Consider the following 18,332-nt stretch of genomic DNA (forward strand, 5'->3'; position numbering starts at 1 on the left):
AAGTTTCCCAATTTAAAAATCGACTTGCCACGGGAAAGCATACGTAATTAAATGTGCTACATCTTCAAAACACTTCTTGCGTCTTTCTCGGTTACATAAATTATTACTGCATTATGCTCCTATGGAAAAAAAAATAATAAATTTATATAGATACATCTATATAGATAGAACACCTTTAGATGGCATTTCCTAGTAAGAGTGTGCATTCATAAAATACAGTGTTAGTATAGAATTGATGTGATACAACTCCTCACCTGCCTGGTCTGATTTGGGGAAGTCCAAACCCCTTTCTGGCACCCACAGTCTCCTTCCCCAAACCACCACTCACCTGCACTAGGGATGAAGGTCAGTCTTCTTGTGTTTGCACAGACCTCCACACAGACACCTCGCTTTGCCTCCCTCCCAGGTCAGAAGTCTGTCATAAAAAAAGTCACCTGCAACTAGTTAACCCTCAGGATATCTTCGGTAACACTTGTTTGGCACAGAATAGGTGAATAAATAAATCTTCCAAGACGAACACCAAGTGGCATATGAACACAACTAAGTCCTCTGAAAAGGTCAGCCAGGTGAGTGTTAAGTTTAGGGGTGAACCTCAGGAATACTCCGGCCAAGTCCCTAGATCTCCCACAGCCCACCCATGCCTCAGGTGGGCAGCAGGTTTGAGCACCGTGGTTGTGCAGAGGATGCCTGAAATGACCTAATGCCCCTTCAGGATGGTGCTTTGCGGGTCAAGGTGCCTTGTTTTGCTCTATGGAAAGATGGATTTTCCATCCTTTGCCCTCAGCATGTTAGTAAAAAATCCTCACCCTCCCCTGCTCTGCGTGCAGCTCACCTAAAGGAGCAGAAGACCACAGCTCAGCTCCTGTCCAAGTCCCTTGCTGTCCCGTCCTGCCCCAAAGCCACGCACTTGCTTCTCCTGCAGGTGAAGGCAATTCTTTGCATTGACTGTATCAAACATATATACATTTTTTCTGTGTTCATAACATTTATATAATCTCTCACTTACAATTGCTTTTAAACCAGTGTCTCCAAGCCTGCCTATATTCACCTTTTTTAGATCTTGTGTAGTTTGAGGGGCTTTCCCTTCAGAAAAGTCACGTAGCTCTTGCACATATTATTGAGAGCTCACCGAGAAGATGCATTTGATGAGCATCCACATAGCTCCACATACAAAACTGCCCTTGGTTAAAGTAAGTGGACTGTGCTGTTTTCCATGAAATATAAATCTTACACAGGATTTTCCTTACATAGCATAAATGATAGGGAAAAAAAAGGGGAAAAGGTGATTATTCTTAAATATTCCTTCAGTAGGGGTTTAGCAGGGATGTGGACTCTGTGTAATGATGGCAATCACAGTAGAGGTGCAGGAACCTGGAAAACTCATGTGTTAGAGCGAGTGTGTACAACATCAAACCACCTTCGGGCCAGATGCTGGCCTGGGAAGGTCTCAGCACCTCCAATGGTTGGGCTCTGGGGCCATGCGAAGCAAAGCTGGTGAGGACTGCCTACCGCTTTGCCCTCCTTATGGAGGTATTTCCACCAACAAAAATATATTTTCTTAGCAAGAGCTACACCTATTTATGAAATCCGTAGCGATTAGGCTAAAGATCTCTTCATTCTCTCAGCAGATGTTGCATAAAGATGAACGTGCTTCCCCACACCGGGCATTTCACTTTTTATCTATAAATAAAACAGCACCTAGTTAACAATTTTTCTTTGTTCCTCACTTTCATGGACTTTAAAGTAAGATGAAAATATCTCTTTTTATGCATAGGATTTCTCAGTGGTGTAAAAACTCTGCACTGTAAAAACAGGCACAAAGCTTTTAAAACAAGCTGAATTGCGGAAAATTACTGGATAGCCTATTAAGCACAACATTTTCACAACACAGTAAAATGAGCTGTACTATAACTAACACACCGTTGATCCCTCTATAATTTAGTCTTTATCAGCCTGCTTCTTTCATTATTAAGAAATGCAGACTAGATATTGAGTTTATAGTTGTAAAACCGGCACAGTTTCCCTTCAAGAGGGCTTTTGTATCTGTTGGGTGAGAAAATAATATTTTCAACCTAATCCTACTCACTGCAGACCTTCTTCAGGACGTGATCCTCAGAAAGGTAAAATGTTTCCAACTTCTGTCACTGCGGTAAGGGCAAGCAGTGCTCAGCGGTCACCAGAAGGAAGCCAAATGGCCTACAGGCCTCCTTGATTAGCCTGCACTTCTTTTTTTTTTATTATTTTATTATGCATTTGGAATATTATCTTCTAGGTTTTCAGAATAGCTGTGTAAACTGAAGTTTAAAAACAATAACTAGTGGTTATTGAGACGTATTTCTGAAGACTAATAAAACACGGGAGCTAAGTCTACAGATGACCCTGAATGCAAATGAGTGGAAGATGAGAACAAATGTCAGTGAATAAAAAAGTGCAGTGGAATGAAAGCTGTTCAGCAAGCAGCAAAAGCTGCCCATTTCTGAGCGCTGGGGGAGGCAGGTGGGTCTCCTCCAGCAGGTGGTGCCCTCATCAGGTGCTCTTGGGGCACCCTGTCCCCCCCAATTTCTGCTGCTGGCAGGGCACAGCCAGAGCAGGGTGGGATGCTGTGGTGGTGGGAAGCTCCCAGGGGCTCCCACACGTCTGAGGGATGCTGAAGGCATGCGGGAGGCAGGTTTGGGCACCGGAGGCGCTGTCCTTTCATCCACGTGCTCCTGCCTCCCACCCCACAAACACCTTCCTGCACACCTTGCGGCATCACTCATTTTCACTCCATATTTACCCCAATTTCACGGCACTGGCGGCAGGTAAAAATGAGCTTCCTGAATGCAGCACTGCTACCGATCGCATCAATGCCCAGGAAGAATTTGTTTTGTGCTTTCCCTGTGTGTCACCTCAACAAATCCGATGCGGTGGCTTGAGCACCGGCTACGAAAGGGACTCACTCCTTTTGCCATCCTTGGCTTGCCACTGTTTTGCAGTCCTTGGGCAAACTGCAGCCTGCCTGCGACTTGCAGTTTTTTGACTTACAAACGGGGATGAAATGCCTGCCTGCCTTGTGGTGTTATGCAGCTCTAGGAGGAATTGTAAATACTTTGAGACTGTTGGATGAAAGGAGTAAAAACACAATTAGCATAGCTAAAGCAAAGCACATAAATGTTTTTCTTATGGGGAATGCTTCCCATTTCACATAAATTTTATATGCAAATTAACCCAGGGTTACTCTAGCCACATGAAAAAAATCAGACCTCATTAAATGTTCCTTTTACATTTAACGCTGAGATGTGATGGGTGATGTTTCTGAAGATTTCAGCAAGGCTGTAAGAAGTGAACTTGGGAGAGGAGAACATGAAATAAAAGCCTTCCCTTTGCACGGGACCCCATTACGGTGAAATCGCATTAAAGAGCAGCACGTGCTGGTGCTAACTTCCCCTCTCAGGGGCAAATAATTTTGGAGATATCAAAACCTGGCTGCAGTGATCTGGCTGACGGTAGCTGTGTAAAATTCACCACGACGTCGTTCCGGAGGCGAACCTTCCCAGAAGCAGCGCAGCCACCGGCGGGATGAAGATGAAGAGAAACCTGACCAGAAATACATCTTAAGTAAACAAAAGCTTTTGTGGTGCCACTGAAAGGCCCATAAAAGTAAACTACAACATAGGAAAAGCCTTTTAAACCGCCAAAACAGCGAGGCAGAGGTCAGGGAGCCCGGCAGGTCAGCGGAGCCCTTCTTGCCGCTTTGGGGTCGCCCTCCCCTCGGGCCGGCCGGCCAGCCCGCCGCAGCAGCCCCGCACAAACACCCGGGCTGCCCTTCTGCCTCGACAAAACTTTGGTTTGCTGATTGGGCCCGAAACAAAAGAAAGACAGCGGGACACGATTTATAAGGGGGCAGGGTAGGCTGACATGCTATTGTGCTCCCGAGGTATCCACAAGCTGTTAATTCCATTTTAACATTGTTAATAAGACTGTTAACACATCTGACTTTGTTTCCAGACTTTGAAAACATCAACAAACTATTAAAAAAAAACAAAAAAAAAAACACAACAAGAACACAAAACCACAGCCACACGGCAGAAGCAAAACACGATCGAGTCGAACGGCATCCAACACCTTCGCGCTACGCCTCTGCCTGCTCGGAGCTGGCACCCAGGAGAGGGACGGACAGAGCGGCTGACCGACGGACGGACGGACGGACGCCTGCTGAATTCCTCACACGGCACTGTCTGGAGAATGACATTTTCCAGGTTCAACCTGAAAGTGCTCGTTTCCAGCCCTGCACGCCGCTTTTAGGAGGAAGCGAAGTGCAGCCGCCCCCCCGCCGCACACCTCTCCCTCTCGCCCGCTCGCCCCCGTGCACACGCACCGGCAAATGTGCAGATTTAATCAGTGAGGAATGTTCTAAATGAATAATTGGGTCTGACAGATTTATTGCAGTTAATTTCGCAATAGAATGGAAAAATGTTTGGATCCCAGCCTTTAAAGTATTAGGAAAACAATTAATCCATCACATAACGGAAATTCCTGTATTACACCCTCACGTCCAATTAAATAATGTCAAGTAATTTTACATTGTAAAATACTGAAAATTGAAGCTCAAAACGTTGGGGGAATATGCTTTAATTTTTCAGGAACCTCTAAAAAAATTACATCAAATTAAAATCAGATGCTTTGAGAAAAGCTCTTTTGCCTTGTTTTGTGTTAAGGAGGAGGGTTAGTAGAAAAAAAATTAAAAAAAAAAAAGCAATGACAAAAAATAGCTTCACTCCAAAACCTCGAATTCCCTTCTTCTCTCCAGCCTTCACATCCCGACCATCGTCTTAGCAAGGCTATCCCAAAGAGAATCAAAAGTGCTACGATGAAGTGTGCAACTTCAGGAAATATTTCACGCTAGATAGCAAGTCCGTGTATTTTTCACCAGGCAGAGGCTCTCATCCCGGAGTACTTACTCAGGCACAATTGTCAGAGGCTTCAAGCCGTGTTTTGCTTGAATAACGTCCTGTAGGATCAAGTCCACAGTTTATGAACAAACGACAGCAAACTTCTGAGACTGAAAGTAATCACGATTCGTTTGTCTTTGTTTACAGCCAAAAGCTGCTAATGCTGTAAAATTGCTTAATGTCACACTCCATCTCCTTTTTATTAAAGGTAAGTTAAGAAAGCCTGCAAGTCAAATAACTTTTCCAGAATAACAAAAACACCAACTTACAAATGTACTGCCTTGCCCCTGAAATTTGAGACTTGGCAAATTCATCCAGTTCAGATGTGGGACAAAAGGTTCCCGAAGCGTGTTACAGTACAGCCCCGCGCACGCTACCAAATATTTCTGCTCTTTCTAAAACAGCGCGGGTTGGGACTACAGTCTGCAGTTTAATGACCGAACTGAAAGCAGTGGCGAAATTTTACCATTGCAAAGAGTTAAGAGGAGCACACTCAGCTATTTTTGCTGCTGACAGTCCTGCAGGAGGGAAGGTGGAGAGTTCAGAGACAAAAAGGGATCTGAGCACGTGTCCACGCAGCAAAGAAGTTACAGGTTCCAAAAAAGGAGTAAATACAAAACAGTGTGAAACATCACCGTGGCAATGGCAAAAACCACAAACTTAAACCTCAGGTTGTGTGGAAGGGCAATAAATATTGCAGTGCCTTACTCACACCTTCATTATAGCACCATCGTCAGCACTGGACATACAAGAACGGGGACTGCTGTACTAATTGCAGGCAGTGCATGAGAAAAGTGGAATATGTGGCTAGCACTGCTCAGTTTGTTTTTCCAACTACAACACCGTGCTTATTTTGCTGCTTTCTTACAATCTTACGCTCTGGATACACACATCACAACCCAACTATTTCTGTTGCCATAACAACATCATAAATTTGGTCTTCGATGTCCTTTTTTAATAAAATCATTTTGGAACTGCGGCGCTTTCGAAGCTGGTACAGTTCCTCCATTTAGGCAGCTCACACCTTTCACAAGGACCCGATTTGTTTCTGTTTCCCTAAAAATCTCACAATTTGAAAACGGCGTGTCCCCCCCCCCATGCTCCTTCTTGGCATTGGAAATAGGCCTGTTGCTATAAACAGCCTTTCCTGAGGATTTTGGAGAGGATTTTAAAGAAACAGGCAACCTAAAGCAGCCAGCGGACCACCTCCTATGGCTTGCGAAAAGGAGCAAAGCGCTGTGCGTGCAGCCCCCTGTGTGAAGGACGGCAAAGTTTGCTCCACATATTCACTTGCAAAGCATCTGGGAGCAGCCGGCGTGCTTGAGGATGTCCCAAATTAAACACAACCAAAAACTAGATGCTACCTAGCTGTCTGGAGAGCCTCGTCCCTTATGAGCGGCTCGTGCAGCAATACGCGGTGGCTGCACATCGGCATCTCTGCTATTGCTGTTTCCAGTGTGCTTTCTCAGATCATCTCACCATCGCTGGAAAAAAAAAAAAAAAAAAAAAAAAAAAGCAAAATCTGGCTCTTTACCATTAAATAAATTGGATTCGCACCACAAACAGCAAAACAATGGACAACAGGATGTGACTAACGAATGCCGAGGGAAGAGTCAAGCCACACTCCCTTTGCATATGCAGTGAAACAGAAGTCATTGGGTGTTTTTTTTTGTTGTTGTTGTTGTTTTTTTTTCCTATTTAACATATCTGTGCATTTCAATAAGTTCAGAGAAACAATGAGTGGCTTTCAAAAGTTGCAAATTACTGCGAATACATCGCAAAAGGACAAAACGGGGGACGGACAGCCCATAACATTGGAAGATGTTGAAAAGTATTTATCTTTTTTTTTTCTTAAGGAAAAGATCGGTGAGAAATCACGACCCTAGGGGGCAAATGGTCCTGAGTGGGGAAGGCACCGAGCTGGTGACCCACTCAAGAAACTTCTCAAGAGAAGTGGTTGAAGTGTGTGTTTTTAGAGTGTGTTTTTAAAGTGTGTTTTTAAAGAGAATAAATCCACTCATAGCCAGGGACGTAATCCTGCCGCTGATGTTCACTGATGATACTCGGCCAAACGCCATCCAGCCAAACGTAAATATCTATTTCTTCACGGCGGACAGCACGAAGACACCTACGTGCATACAATGACAGTGAAAACGGGGAAAAGAAGAAGAAAAAATAAAACACAAATCCTGCTTTTTCCCCTTTTACCGGCGGCATTTCGATCGCGAGGGGATCGCCGCCCTCGCCCCACGGCGCCAGTCCGGGGGCTTCTCCTCCCGCCGCGTGGAAGAAAACCACAACACAACCAACCCAAAGCCATCGAACCCAACCCAGAGGAACCCAAACCCACCCCAAATAAACCCGCTGTCCCCTCCCCGCGGCGAGGAGCCCCCTCAGCCCGCTCCCGAGCGCGACGCCCCCAGGCCCCGCCGAGCCCAGCGGCGGGCGGCAGCGACACCCGCCGGCGGGCAGGGACGGGCAGGGACACCAGGGACACGGGCAGGGACAGGCAGGGGGACTGGCAGGAAGGGTTTTGGGGCCAGCAGAGGCTTTGGGGCCGTCAGGGTGCGGGATGGGGCCTGTGGGGAGGCCGTGGTCCCCTCAGGCTCTGGGTCTCATCCGTCACCCCGTTCCCCGCTGGCGGTGGCTGCCGTGAGGCGACGTCCCGCGTGAGGGAGGGCTGCAAGATGCTGTCCCTCCGGACCGGGGCTGTTATTAATATTTCAACGCTCTGTGTTTTTTTTTTTTCCTTCCTTTTTTTTTTTTTTGTCAGCCCGCTAATGAAGCTGTTGCTGCTGCTGGGGAAACGAGGAGGCGATGCGCGGCGAGGGAGGTGCGCGCACCGATAACTCCCTTCCCAATTTGTTTTCCCCCGAAGAAAACAGGAAAATATTCCTGGCGGAGGAATTGGGGAGCAGCTTTCCCCGTCCGTGCCCTCACCCCATGGGTTCCTGAGGCTGCCCAGCCCCGGGCCAGCCCGCAGCACCTTCTAGCACCTTCTGTCAGAGGATTTCAAAGGGCTGCACGAGCTCTAATTAATTACCCGTGCTCCACACGCGTGCAAACGGAGATGCGGGGATCCATTTTACAGATGGAGACCTGCTTGTACAAGGGGGCCGGGCAAGACACCCCCACCGGTGGGTGAGCCAGGAATTAAAAAATATTAATTTTCTGACTCTGGGTTCCCATGCTTTAAATACAAAACCCATCGATCACTTCCCCGTTCCATCACACCGACAGAGGCGGGCTGATCATGAAATTAATTCCCTATCGCCTCACATTCAGCCCAGAGACACGTACAGCCACACAAAGGCACGTAACACGGTGCCCTCCTCGCATTCACGTGCATACCTGTTGGTACGGTCTCCTATCCCCAGATGCTTTACAGAGTCAAAACAAGACAAAGACAGAATTAAAAAACAGTAGAGAGGGAAACTAATTTGAAAAATATGGGCAGGCTCAGAGCTGCTCGACCGAGCCTTTGAACAGATGAAGAGCCAGTTTGGTAGACAGAAAGAAGAGGGATGTCCCTGGAGTTAGGAACTACAAAGGAGGAGGCTCCGGCATCAATGCAGGCCAGAGTGCAGGAGGCAGAGACGGGAGACAAATATTTATGTGAGAGCAGGGATCACGGCGATGGATGGGGACCAGATTTTCCAGGGCAACTGAAGATACAGACAGGCACCTGGCAGGATTTTCAAGAGCAAGATAGGTACCTAAATCCCTCCAATTTCAGTGGATGCTGGGATGTCTAACCTGCTTATGCTCTTTTGAAAATCCAATTAAGTGCCAGCTGCATGTTTAGGAACCTAAACACATTTGAAAATTTATTGTAAGGCTCCAGAACAAATAAATTTGAAGAGCAAAGCACTGTCATGCCAATGTCAGGAATTACAAAACAGAGTGCGGTTCCTTCCCTGCCCAAAAATGAGTTGGTTACCCAGTGACGTTCAGAGAAACAATTTTGCATTTGCCTTCTGAGGTTTGCACATTGAGCCCTCCTTGTTTCCATCTCCTCTCCTCTTCTTTCGTAATAAACCCGTTCATGTAAAAAGGATGCCCCAGCAGGACTCCTGACCCACCTGAGCGAGTCGCCGTGCTGCCGGCGGACGGGTAGGTGCTGGAGCACGACACGAGCCAGCGGAGCTGTCTGGAGACGCTGCTGGGACGGCGATGGATGTGTGGCTGCATACGCTGGGAGGCAGGGGACAGCAGGCAGGCACCTGGGAGCCGGTCTGCCATCCTGCTCAGGTGCTAAGCGATGTGGCCAGAGGCACCAGACAGTGGCCTCTTGCTTTCAGGCGGTGCTTTGGGACAACTTGGGAAAGACAGCGTCTTGTTATGAAATAGCTGTGTATTACACACACACCATGAAGAGTTACATTAGAGAGCACTAATGACAGGGATTATTTTTTTCCCTGAATTGTCTGTTTTTTAAGGTTATTCTGCCAGCGTAGATTTGCCTGTACATTTTGATGCTTTCATTCATGTTTTTTAGAAAACTGTTAAAATAGGACTGCTGACGGAGTGCCAGACTTTCCCAGGAGTTCACTTTAAATATGTAGGTAGCAGATGTCTCTTGATCACTGATGAACTTTAAAGCCCACAGAATAAAATCTCAACAAACAACAGTGTAAAGAGAGCAAGCTTCTGAAAGGCTCTTCAGAAAATAGTATTTCTAAAGAATTTTAACGCTAACAGCTAAACTGACACAGCAAAACCATTGTGTTTCGCCAGTTTTGTTTTGCTATATACAGCTGTGTTTTCACAGATGCAAAACCATGTGTCTTCAGCAAAAGGTCTACTCTTCCCTTCAGATGTGAATGAAGATCAAAGGTTCAAACACAGAAATACAAGATCCTTTTCCCTTTGGAACATGTTTTTATTTTTTTCAGTGGCTCTAAACCAGAATTTCCATCTGTTGTCCTTATGCAACGTACAGGTTAACCTTAGCAGTAGGGTCTGCGATGCCGTTATCTCAACTGAGAAGTGCGGAGATGAATCACCCTTGCATGTATGCTCTGAACATCTCACCAAGAAGCAAAAGCGGAGCTGCATCAGACAACAAGCCGTCATTTCACGGAGACGAGGGCTGAAACAGACTCGTTTCTTCCTTCCTTTACAGCACAAAACACACGTTTCCTGAATGGTATGTGGCCACTGCCACGCTGCAAATTCTCCACTCCCATTCTCTGCTGTAACAAACTGGTGTAATTCCTTTGGAGTATATGGCTCTGGTTCAATTTACAGCATGCTTAGGCCGGCAGCTTTTAGACAGCGTTGTTTTACATTTTGTCTCCCTGTTTCTCTCCTCATCAGGCAGACAGTCCGTGCATTCATGTTTTCACAGCTGGCTGCAAAAGTGCAGGTATGGTGGTGGAGGCACCGAAGCTGGTCACTGCTAGTTATACAACCGCGATCTGTGGGTGACTCGCCCGTGTTTCGAGGCTCTTTAAAAGCGAAGTAACCGAGGCGGCTATACCAAATGCCACCCGCCTCGTGTGCCTGGCAGAAGACCCACCGTGCCCGAGAGGGCCAAAGCAGGGGCAGGGCGAGAAGTTGGGCAGGACGCCGACCACACAGAGGGTCAGGAGCCCGGTAGGGCCCAGCGCGCAGGCCGGGCCGGGTTGACTAGGCGGCCGGGGGGCGGGTTGACCAGGCGGCCGGGGCCGCGTTGACAGGGCCACCCCGGGCCCTGCCTGCTCCGCCGGGGCAGCGCTGCCACCTGGCGGCCGGCACGGAGCCGGGACCGCAGGGCAAGGGCCTGGCAAGGCGAGGCCTCGTCCTCCTGCAGGCCGCCCCGCATCCTCACGCGTTTGCTCCTTAGAGAAACAGCATAAGCGGGCAACACCAGCAATGGCACAGGGCACGGTTCAGCACCGTGTTCTCACACGACCTCTGCAAACCAGCAAGACGCAAGCCTTCGTTCTGCAGCTACAGAGTGTCGCCGTGACTTACTGCTGCTGCTCACAAGCAACCACAAAGAGCACTGCGAAGATGGCACTCACTAGAGCTGGTTGATTTTTTGTATTAAAGAGTGAATAAACAAACCATAGTCAAAGCCTTGACATTTCATTATTCCAGTCAAAATTGGAAGGCGGGGAATATGGCATAGCCTGGTCTACGGTTTTCATTTTACTGTCCCTATTTTTGCAAAAGCAAAAACAAAGGAGGAAGAGAAAGTGAGGAATGGAAGCAAAACAAAATAAAACATTGTTCATTTGTCTTTAAACGAGAAATATCAAGTGTGAAAAAAGTATTGTTTCCCAAAACTCTGGATATTTGCCTTTACATCTTGCAACCAGCTCTATGTTAACCTGAGCAGAAGCTTAGTAGAGATGTAGCCCATCAAGCAGTGGAGGAATTTACTCTTCCCAGAGAAGATAAAAATATAAAAAAAATAAAAGAACACAACACTTTTACTAAAATGATTAGGCATCTGTTGCCATTGACTGAGTACCAGTGTGGGAAGAAAGCCTTTGTAGTTTAGCGAGGGAGCACAGGAACATGAAATGCCTTCTAGGGAGCTGCGCTGAGCAGCAGCCGTGACGCCTGTGCCAGCAGGACACGCGCTGCTCCCGGTGATTTCAGGCTGCAGGCAGATGTCCTCTTCTGAACGCAACCTGTGCTGGTACCAACCTGGGGTGCTGGGGATCACCCAGCAGCCAGATGCAATCGTCTCCGCAGCCCTGCCGGTGGGAAGGGGTTGCACGAGTGCCCCCAGCCCTGTTCCAGGCAAAATGAGCCCCATTAGCGCCTATCGAGCTTCTCCGAGGCAGGCCTCTAGGAGCAATCGCCTCTCCTGGAGCGGCAGCGAGACGGGAGCAGTGCCACTGTCAGCCAGCACAGCTGGTTCCAAAATGCACATCTACGACCTTCCTCCAGCTACCCACAAGAGCTAGAGCACAGAGCCGTTTCGGGACGGCACTTCCAGCTAGCAGGCGGGAGCCACGCATCGCGCCCCCGTGCCATGCTTCTGCATTGCCCAACCACGGTTTTGTGCACTTCCTCTGTAATTAGAATTCAGCCGTGAATTCCCTTCCCTTGCACTGATTAATTTTCATTTCAGAACCAATTAGTGAAGGCTAAACTTTAGGGCTCGTCCAAGGGAAACTGTTGCACAGCCTAGCACCAGAAGGAATGACTCCATTTATTCTATTTCAAACAGAAAGCTTTAATGCCTCTTTGTTGTGCGAGCAACCCCGATCAGAGAAGTGACAACTCATCTTCACAACGACAATAATGTGCGCGCCCACTAGCTGAACACAAGGTTGTAATGTAACATGATTAAACAGCCTTTTTTTTTGCCGTAGAAAGATGTAAACAATTGCTAGAATCATGAGACCTGAGTTTTTTTGCAATTGCAGATTTCCTCTGTGCTAATTTGTTAGTCCAACACTTCTGGTGTTCCAATAGCAGGGGGTCTGCATTAGCAACGTTGGTCTTTTTGTTAACAAAACCCTCAAACCTTCACATTTGGTTCGATCTGCACCCGAGCACCGGAGGGGGATGCCTGCGTTTCACCTCTGCTTCAGGCTGAAGTCCTGGGAGCGTTCAGTAGTAAGAGGTGATTTCAGAGAACAAGGATCTCCTCCAGACTAAAACTACCAGGGCCTTTAAGGATGTTCCTCTTCACATTTCTTTAAACTTAGCAGAGAAGACCGTGAGACTTTTGTATTATGTCTCTGCCATGCTCATTGAAGTCACCCAAATTTAGGCAAGTTCAAAAACTCTGCAAAGCTGCAGTGCAACACAGGCAGGGAAGATTTGTTTCATCTTTGATGGTACTAATCTAGATGTTTTGCCGTGCTGCTCCCCCTCACAGCCCTTGTTCAGACCAGGCCACGCAGCATCCCAGACCCTCAAGGGAGCTACAGGGGGGTTTCTTGTGTGTTCCCACAAACAGTCCCCCAAAACAGAGGGTAATGAGAAGCCCTTGGGGGATAATGGGGCTGGAACAAGGCAGTGAGGACAGGACAAAGCTGTTCCCCATCTCTTCCGCTGTGAGGACAAGGCTCCCACCTGCTGCAGCGACCCAGAAGATGCCGGTAGCGCCACGCACTACCCAAATGCTTCCAAATGCCCCAAAATGCTTCCAAAAGCCCCAAATGCTTTTGGAAGTAAGAGCTTAAATACGTGACTGTAATAAAGGGCTACAAGCTCTGAATCTCAAGCACTTTCCTGAAACCCGAAGTAAGGTTCCTAAATCTAAGAAAAGCCTGTGATTTAAGGCATGATATTTTTGCAGTATTACTCCTGGTCCAGGTTTAGCTGGCTCCCTGCATCTTCCAAGTATTTCCAGCTCTCCTCGAGTGGAGCTGCAGCCCCGATGCTCTGTGGGACTCTAGGAGTTTATATTTGGCACAGAATTAAAATTACTTGGACACACAAAAGAGTGCAGGTGAAAATGACTTGCGTGCTCAAAGCTTCTGTTTTGGTTTGGTTTGGGTTTTGGTGGTGCTGTTTTTTTCCCCACATAAAAGCCGTAAGTGAAATAAATGGTATAATTATTCCTTACACTGCTCAACTCCCTAGCACTTCTAATAATAGCAGAGGAAGCCTATTTATCTAACCTAGCGTTGTTTTTCTGCTCTGATGGCCAGGTGCCTCACAGTTGAGTGCCGAAGCACAGATCTCTACTTCTTCAACCGTAAGCTGACAACTGAGCACCCGCATTTATGGGACATTCGTGATCCTCAGCTCGCTGTGCCTCAGCTCCCTGTTCGTAAAACAGCAGCAATACCAGCCCTTTTCATCGTGAGGGCTTTCTGAAGATAAATTAATTAATGTTTGTTAAGCATTCAGATATTTATAGCAATAAGTGCCATAGAAAAGCTCATGAGGAAATTAACAATTCTGTCTTCACAGCAGGGTTTCAATAGTGTGCAGTAAATAAGGCCTAGGGCTACACATTGAAAAATTAGGAGAAAACAAAATATTGAATAACTGCTCATTAACTCAGCATCGTCCATCCTGTTCAGTAGCTAAGGCAGGGGTCCTGTGAAAAAAACTGCGTATGATCCTGAAATTAAAGACGATGCCCTCATGCGAACACGTAAAGGGGCTGAACTTGGATTGCATCAGCTATCTTAATTCTGACATTTCCTAACCTGGGCATTTTGGCTTTAGTAAGGCTGCTTAGTAAGCAGCTGCCTGTCTTTGCAGTCTCCCATTATGAGAAAAGAATTATAAGAATGCAGCGTGGATGGAGATCTATAGGCTGAATGAATGTCGTTATCATAAAAGAAAACAAAGTTAATCATCAAAATAAATGAATTCAAAGAGAACTGGAGCCGAATTTTGCTCCAGTTCTTTACAGGGCAAGAAAATACCAGTGGGTCTACATTAATAATATGCAATAATATGCAACTAATGGGAATTTTCAGGGGAAGAGGGGTCAAAGAGTGTATTTACCCACTTAAACAAGATGCAGTCATCAACACACGACAATACAGCCTTCAGCTCAATTGCTCTCTCCATCACAACATTTGGATGTGCAAGCTGGAAACCCAGTGCCTTAGGAACCACAAGGTGTTAAACTCGGTTTTAAACAAACACCCAGAGTACTCAGAGCTTAACAATTCCTCATCTGCAAAATTTCATGGAGAAAGAGAGTGGAATATCAAGGATGTGTTAGGAGCAGGGCAGGAGCATTTCGAGCCTTGGTGAGCATGGGAGGATGGCACGAAAGGGGCCGCCTGGCAGCACCCCTCCAGCAGCCTTCCTCAGAGAGGGCAACTCATGGGGAGACCCAGCAGCAAAGCTCCCTGCCTGCCAGCGCAGACAGGCAGCACCAAGCCTTTTGGGTGACCGTAGCAGCATCCAAAGTGGCCATAGATTAATATGTGACACCTTTGTAGTTAAAATAAAAAAAAAAAGCATTTTTAAATAAATCAAATATATAGCCTAAAAAAAAAACCAACAACAAAACAGCTACAAAAGTAATGTGTATTCAACTACTCGCAAAGTCCTGTATACTTTTCACCCAAAATTTAATATCATGATCATCTATTTTTAAAAAATTAAAAGGGATGGTTTAGGGGGGAAAAAAAATAAAAAGAAAAATCCATCAAAATGTTAGGCGCTGAGTTGCTTAAAAAAAGGCTAGGGTAGATCACAACTTGTCTTGATACAAGAAAACAAACTCTAAAAATAAAGTTTGTAGTAACAAAGATAAGAAAAGAAGGGGCAACAGGAAACTTTTTCATTTCTCAGCCACTGAGGATCTGAATTCATTAATGGAGGTTTTATATTTTTAGTGTCTACTTCTTCCTTCCACTGCAAAACAAAAGCAAATGGTGGGGGAACCAAAAGATACTTGGCATGACTATAAAATGTTGGATCTGCCTGAAACATGCACTTTTTCTTTGAAGGGTAGCTTTCTAGCTTGAATAAATAAACCCGAGGGGAAAAATCTTGAGGCTATTTTAAAACTGTGCGGCAACATCCACACTCGGACAACAAACAACACATCCACAACAGACGACAACATTTGCCTGGTGGGGAGGTTTTCACGGTGAAAAGTTTCTCTAGAGATTATTTACCGTACTAATTTAAGGTCCTGTTTTGTGGTTCTTCCTCCTCCTCAAAGAAAAATAGAAATCCCATTGACTTCAGAGCAAGCACATGGGTTGCTAATGATGAGCCGGCTGGGATGCAGATTCAAACGATACACTTTTTCCATCCATTGTGCTCCTATTAAACTACCTCTACAGAATTACACTAATTGCGGACTTAATAAAATGCCTACTTTCAATTAATTAGCTCATATTCCTCGTTTCAGATTAGCCCTTAAAAATAATTAGGTATTAAATTCGAGACCACAAGCACCAGATTCAGAAGCCGGGCTGGAGCACGCGTTTCCTTGTGTACGCTGGCAGGCGCACGCTGGCTGCATGCGCAGTGCTGCCGTCCATGGCTTTTCAGGGGATTATTATTTTGGTGGTGTTGTCAGTAGGTTTTTTGTGGTGTGACCACAAACTTAGCAGCCGTAACTGGGCTTTGAAAGCAAAGGGGAAAATCCCGGGGCGGCTGGAGGCAATGGGAATTCTGCATTGCCTTCAGCCAGCCCACGGTTTCCCTCCAAGGCTTTTTGCTTTACGCAGCTCCTGGTGGCACCAGCCACAGTTCACGACCACCAGACCGTCACAAAAGCCAAGACAGCGAAAACCATGTTCGAGATTTGTTCAACCAGGCTGCAGCCTTAACTGGTGTGACCGGCCAGCTTTTCTCTGCCCTTGCACCCATTTGTAAGCTCGGCTCCATGCTTTACAAACCCGCACCTGGAAGCCAGCGCTTGCAGCCGGCTGCCGGGACCGCGAAGCACGACTTTCAGAGGCACAGTCAGCACCGGCACACCATTGTCTGGGGCTGGTGGCGAACTGGCAGGAGTGTCACATAAAATGCTGCGAAGAGTACGGCGTGCAAGGGGGAAAACTTGACTTAGGTTGCTTTGCAACACATGCACACGCGCGTGCGCGCGCACGCAGACACAGCCTGCTCTGCGCTCAGAAAATGGACAGACTGAGGAGCATCTGTGCTGGGGGGGGCCGTGGAACAAATAAGTAATTGCTGTTTTTACTAAGTAAAGCAGAAAATTACAGCATATCAACAGCCAAGCCTGTTTGTTGCCTGGGAAGAACCATTTGTGTTCCAGTTCGGGCTTTTTACTCATTTGAAGTCTGTGCCTCCAAAGCACATTAAAAGCATTTTAATTATTGTTATGAGTTTATGTCCTCGTATAGATTTAAAGTCTATAAACATTACAGGGGGGGCAAAATAAATAAATCCAAGCACATTTTCCGTATTTTCAACAGCGAAATCTGGAGGAAGGAGCAGCTTTAAATTATCACCTTAGAAAACCTGTAATTCTTTTCAGAGAGCCCATCCTGTATTAAAAATCCGTCTTAGTCTACCAGAAAAGCGTGTGGCTATATGCATGTTTTCCTAGCTACATTCAGCTCTCTTCAAAAAGACATCCTCCAGAATAGCACTCTTTAGGGACAGTGTTTCAGGGTTGACAAGAACATTAAACCATATTATAATTATCTCTTCAATGAAAACACGGCTTTGTAGTGGAGGCAACGCACCGTTCTCAAGGCGAGTGTTATTAGGCTGGATGTGTTTTCTTGGAAGGAGATTCATGGAAAGAAAAAAGCTTTATAATTTACTGCAAGGAAAAAAAACACAGAGTACATGTCATGCATAGCAAAAGGGATTTTACAAAGAAGCTACTAAGTTGAGTGCCTCACTTATCTTCGAGAATGCTTGTCCATAGTAAGCGTGGGGATCGGTTTAACACAAGCTACAATATACATATAACATACATTCAATTTGCTGTGACCATTCAGAGGGATAACTGCAAAAAATTGTCTTTAAAGTACGGGAAACATAAAGCAATCGCCTCCTATGCCATAAATGAGTCCTGTCTCATTCTTTCAGAGGTCACCACTGAACAGCACGCATTCTTATTGCACTACAGATAATAAAATCTTTTTCTTAACACGAACACAAAGATTTCCTAACCCTTTTTTCCACATTTTATATATACCATTATACTATTTTCTATGACGTTATTTATACTATTTTCTCAATTGAATCTGCAAATTAGAGCGCACCAGTACTGAAATGGTGAGCAAAGTTGCAAACTCCACCAAGAAAATCCTAACACCTTCTTAAACGACCATATTTAACAGGCATATGTAAACACATATTTTTCACACGTGCACATTTGATTTCTTCTTTTAAAAAATGGTATTACGGATTTACAACAATACTTGTGCAACACCCTGAATTATTTTAAAATAGGAATTTTCTCCTTGCTTGCAAAAACGAGGCTGCAACTTTTTTCTTTATGTTAGGAAATAGATGAACATTTCTGATCTGAACCTTAAAAAGGAATGAAATGCAGGAAAGAAACAAATGATGTTAGCCAACAGTTTAGGAACACTCTGGACGTGGCAAACGCTGACAATATTATGAAAAACACAGCGTGCTAATGGAAAATTGCAAAGCTGTGGCATTTCAGTTGTGCGCATGCAAGCACAGGCGCACGCAGGCGTAATCACAAAAGACAACAGCCCCAATAAACAGCTACCAAAAATATACCCCGTTGGCCTAATACTAGACACAACAGCTTGAGCATTCTTATAAAAAAAAAAAAAAAGTCAGAAACTCACCAAATCCTGGTTTTAAAAGCAATGATAGGTATCCAGAGAGAGCGCATTCTGAACAGTCAATTACTTTCACATTTTGTCCCAGGACTTTAAAAGTTAAAGGCATAGTTCTGCCAATTGTGAGATGCCCCATCCAGCACAGACCACCCACAACTACTGATTTTCCATCTGGTGAACAAAACAGACATCTCCCTAATTATTTTTAAAAAGGTTTTTTTTCCTAACA

The 18,332-nt window shown here is 45.8% G+C and overlaps 1 protein-coding gene across 6 annotated transcripts in view; it reads right to left on the bottom strand.

The window, feature by feature from the left end:
- The window catches only part of CLYBL (citramalyl-CoA lyase), a 153,632-nt gene that overhangs the window by 122,000 nt on the left and 13,300 nt on the right, over positions 1-18,332 (bottom strand). For 4 of the 6 annotated variants that reach the window (XM_038173444.2, XM_038173442.2, XM_027443653.3 and 1 more), the window contains exon 2: positions 6,296-6,415. The exons of the other annotated variants lie outside the window; for them this stretch is intronic. In XM_038173444.2, the coding sequence (XP_038029372.1) occupies positions 6,296-6,366 (71 nt within the window). In that variant the 5' untranslated portion in view covers positions 6,367-6,415. The remainder of the gene's footprint in view (positions 1-6,295; positions 6,416-18,332) is intronic. 6 annotated transcript variants of the gene reach the window in all.

The sequence above is a fragment of the Anas platyrhynchos genome, chromosome 1, assembly GCF_047663525.1.
Source record: "Anas platyrhynchos isolate ZD024472 breed Pekin duck chromosome 1, IASCAAS_PekinDuck_T2T, whole genome shotgun sequence".
In the NCBI taxonomy this organism is placed as follows: domain Eukaryota; kingdom Metazoa; phylum Chordata; class Aves; order Anseriformes; family Anatidae; genus Anas; species Anas platyrhynchos.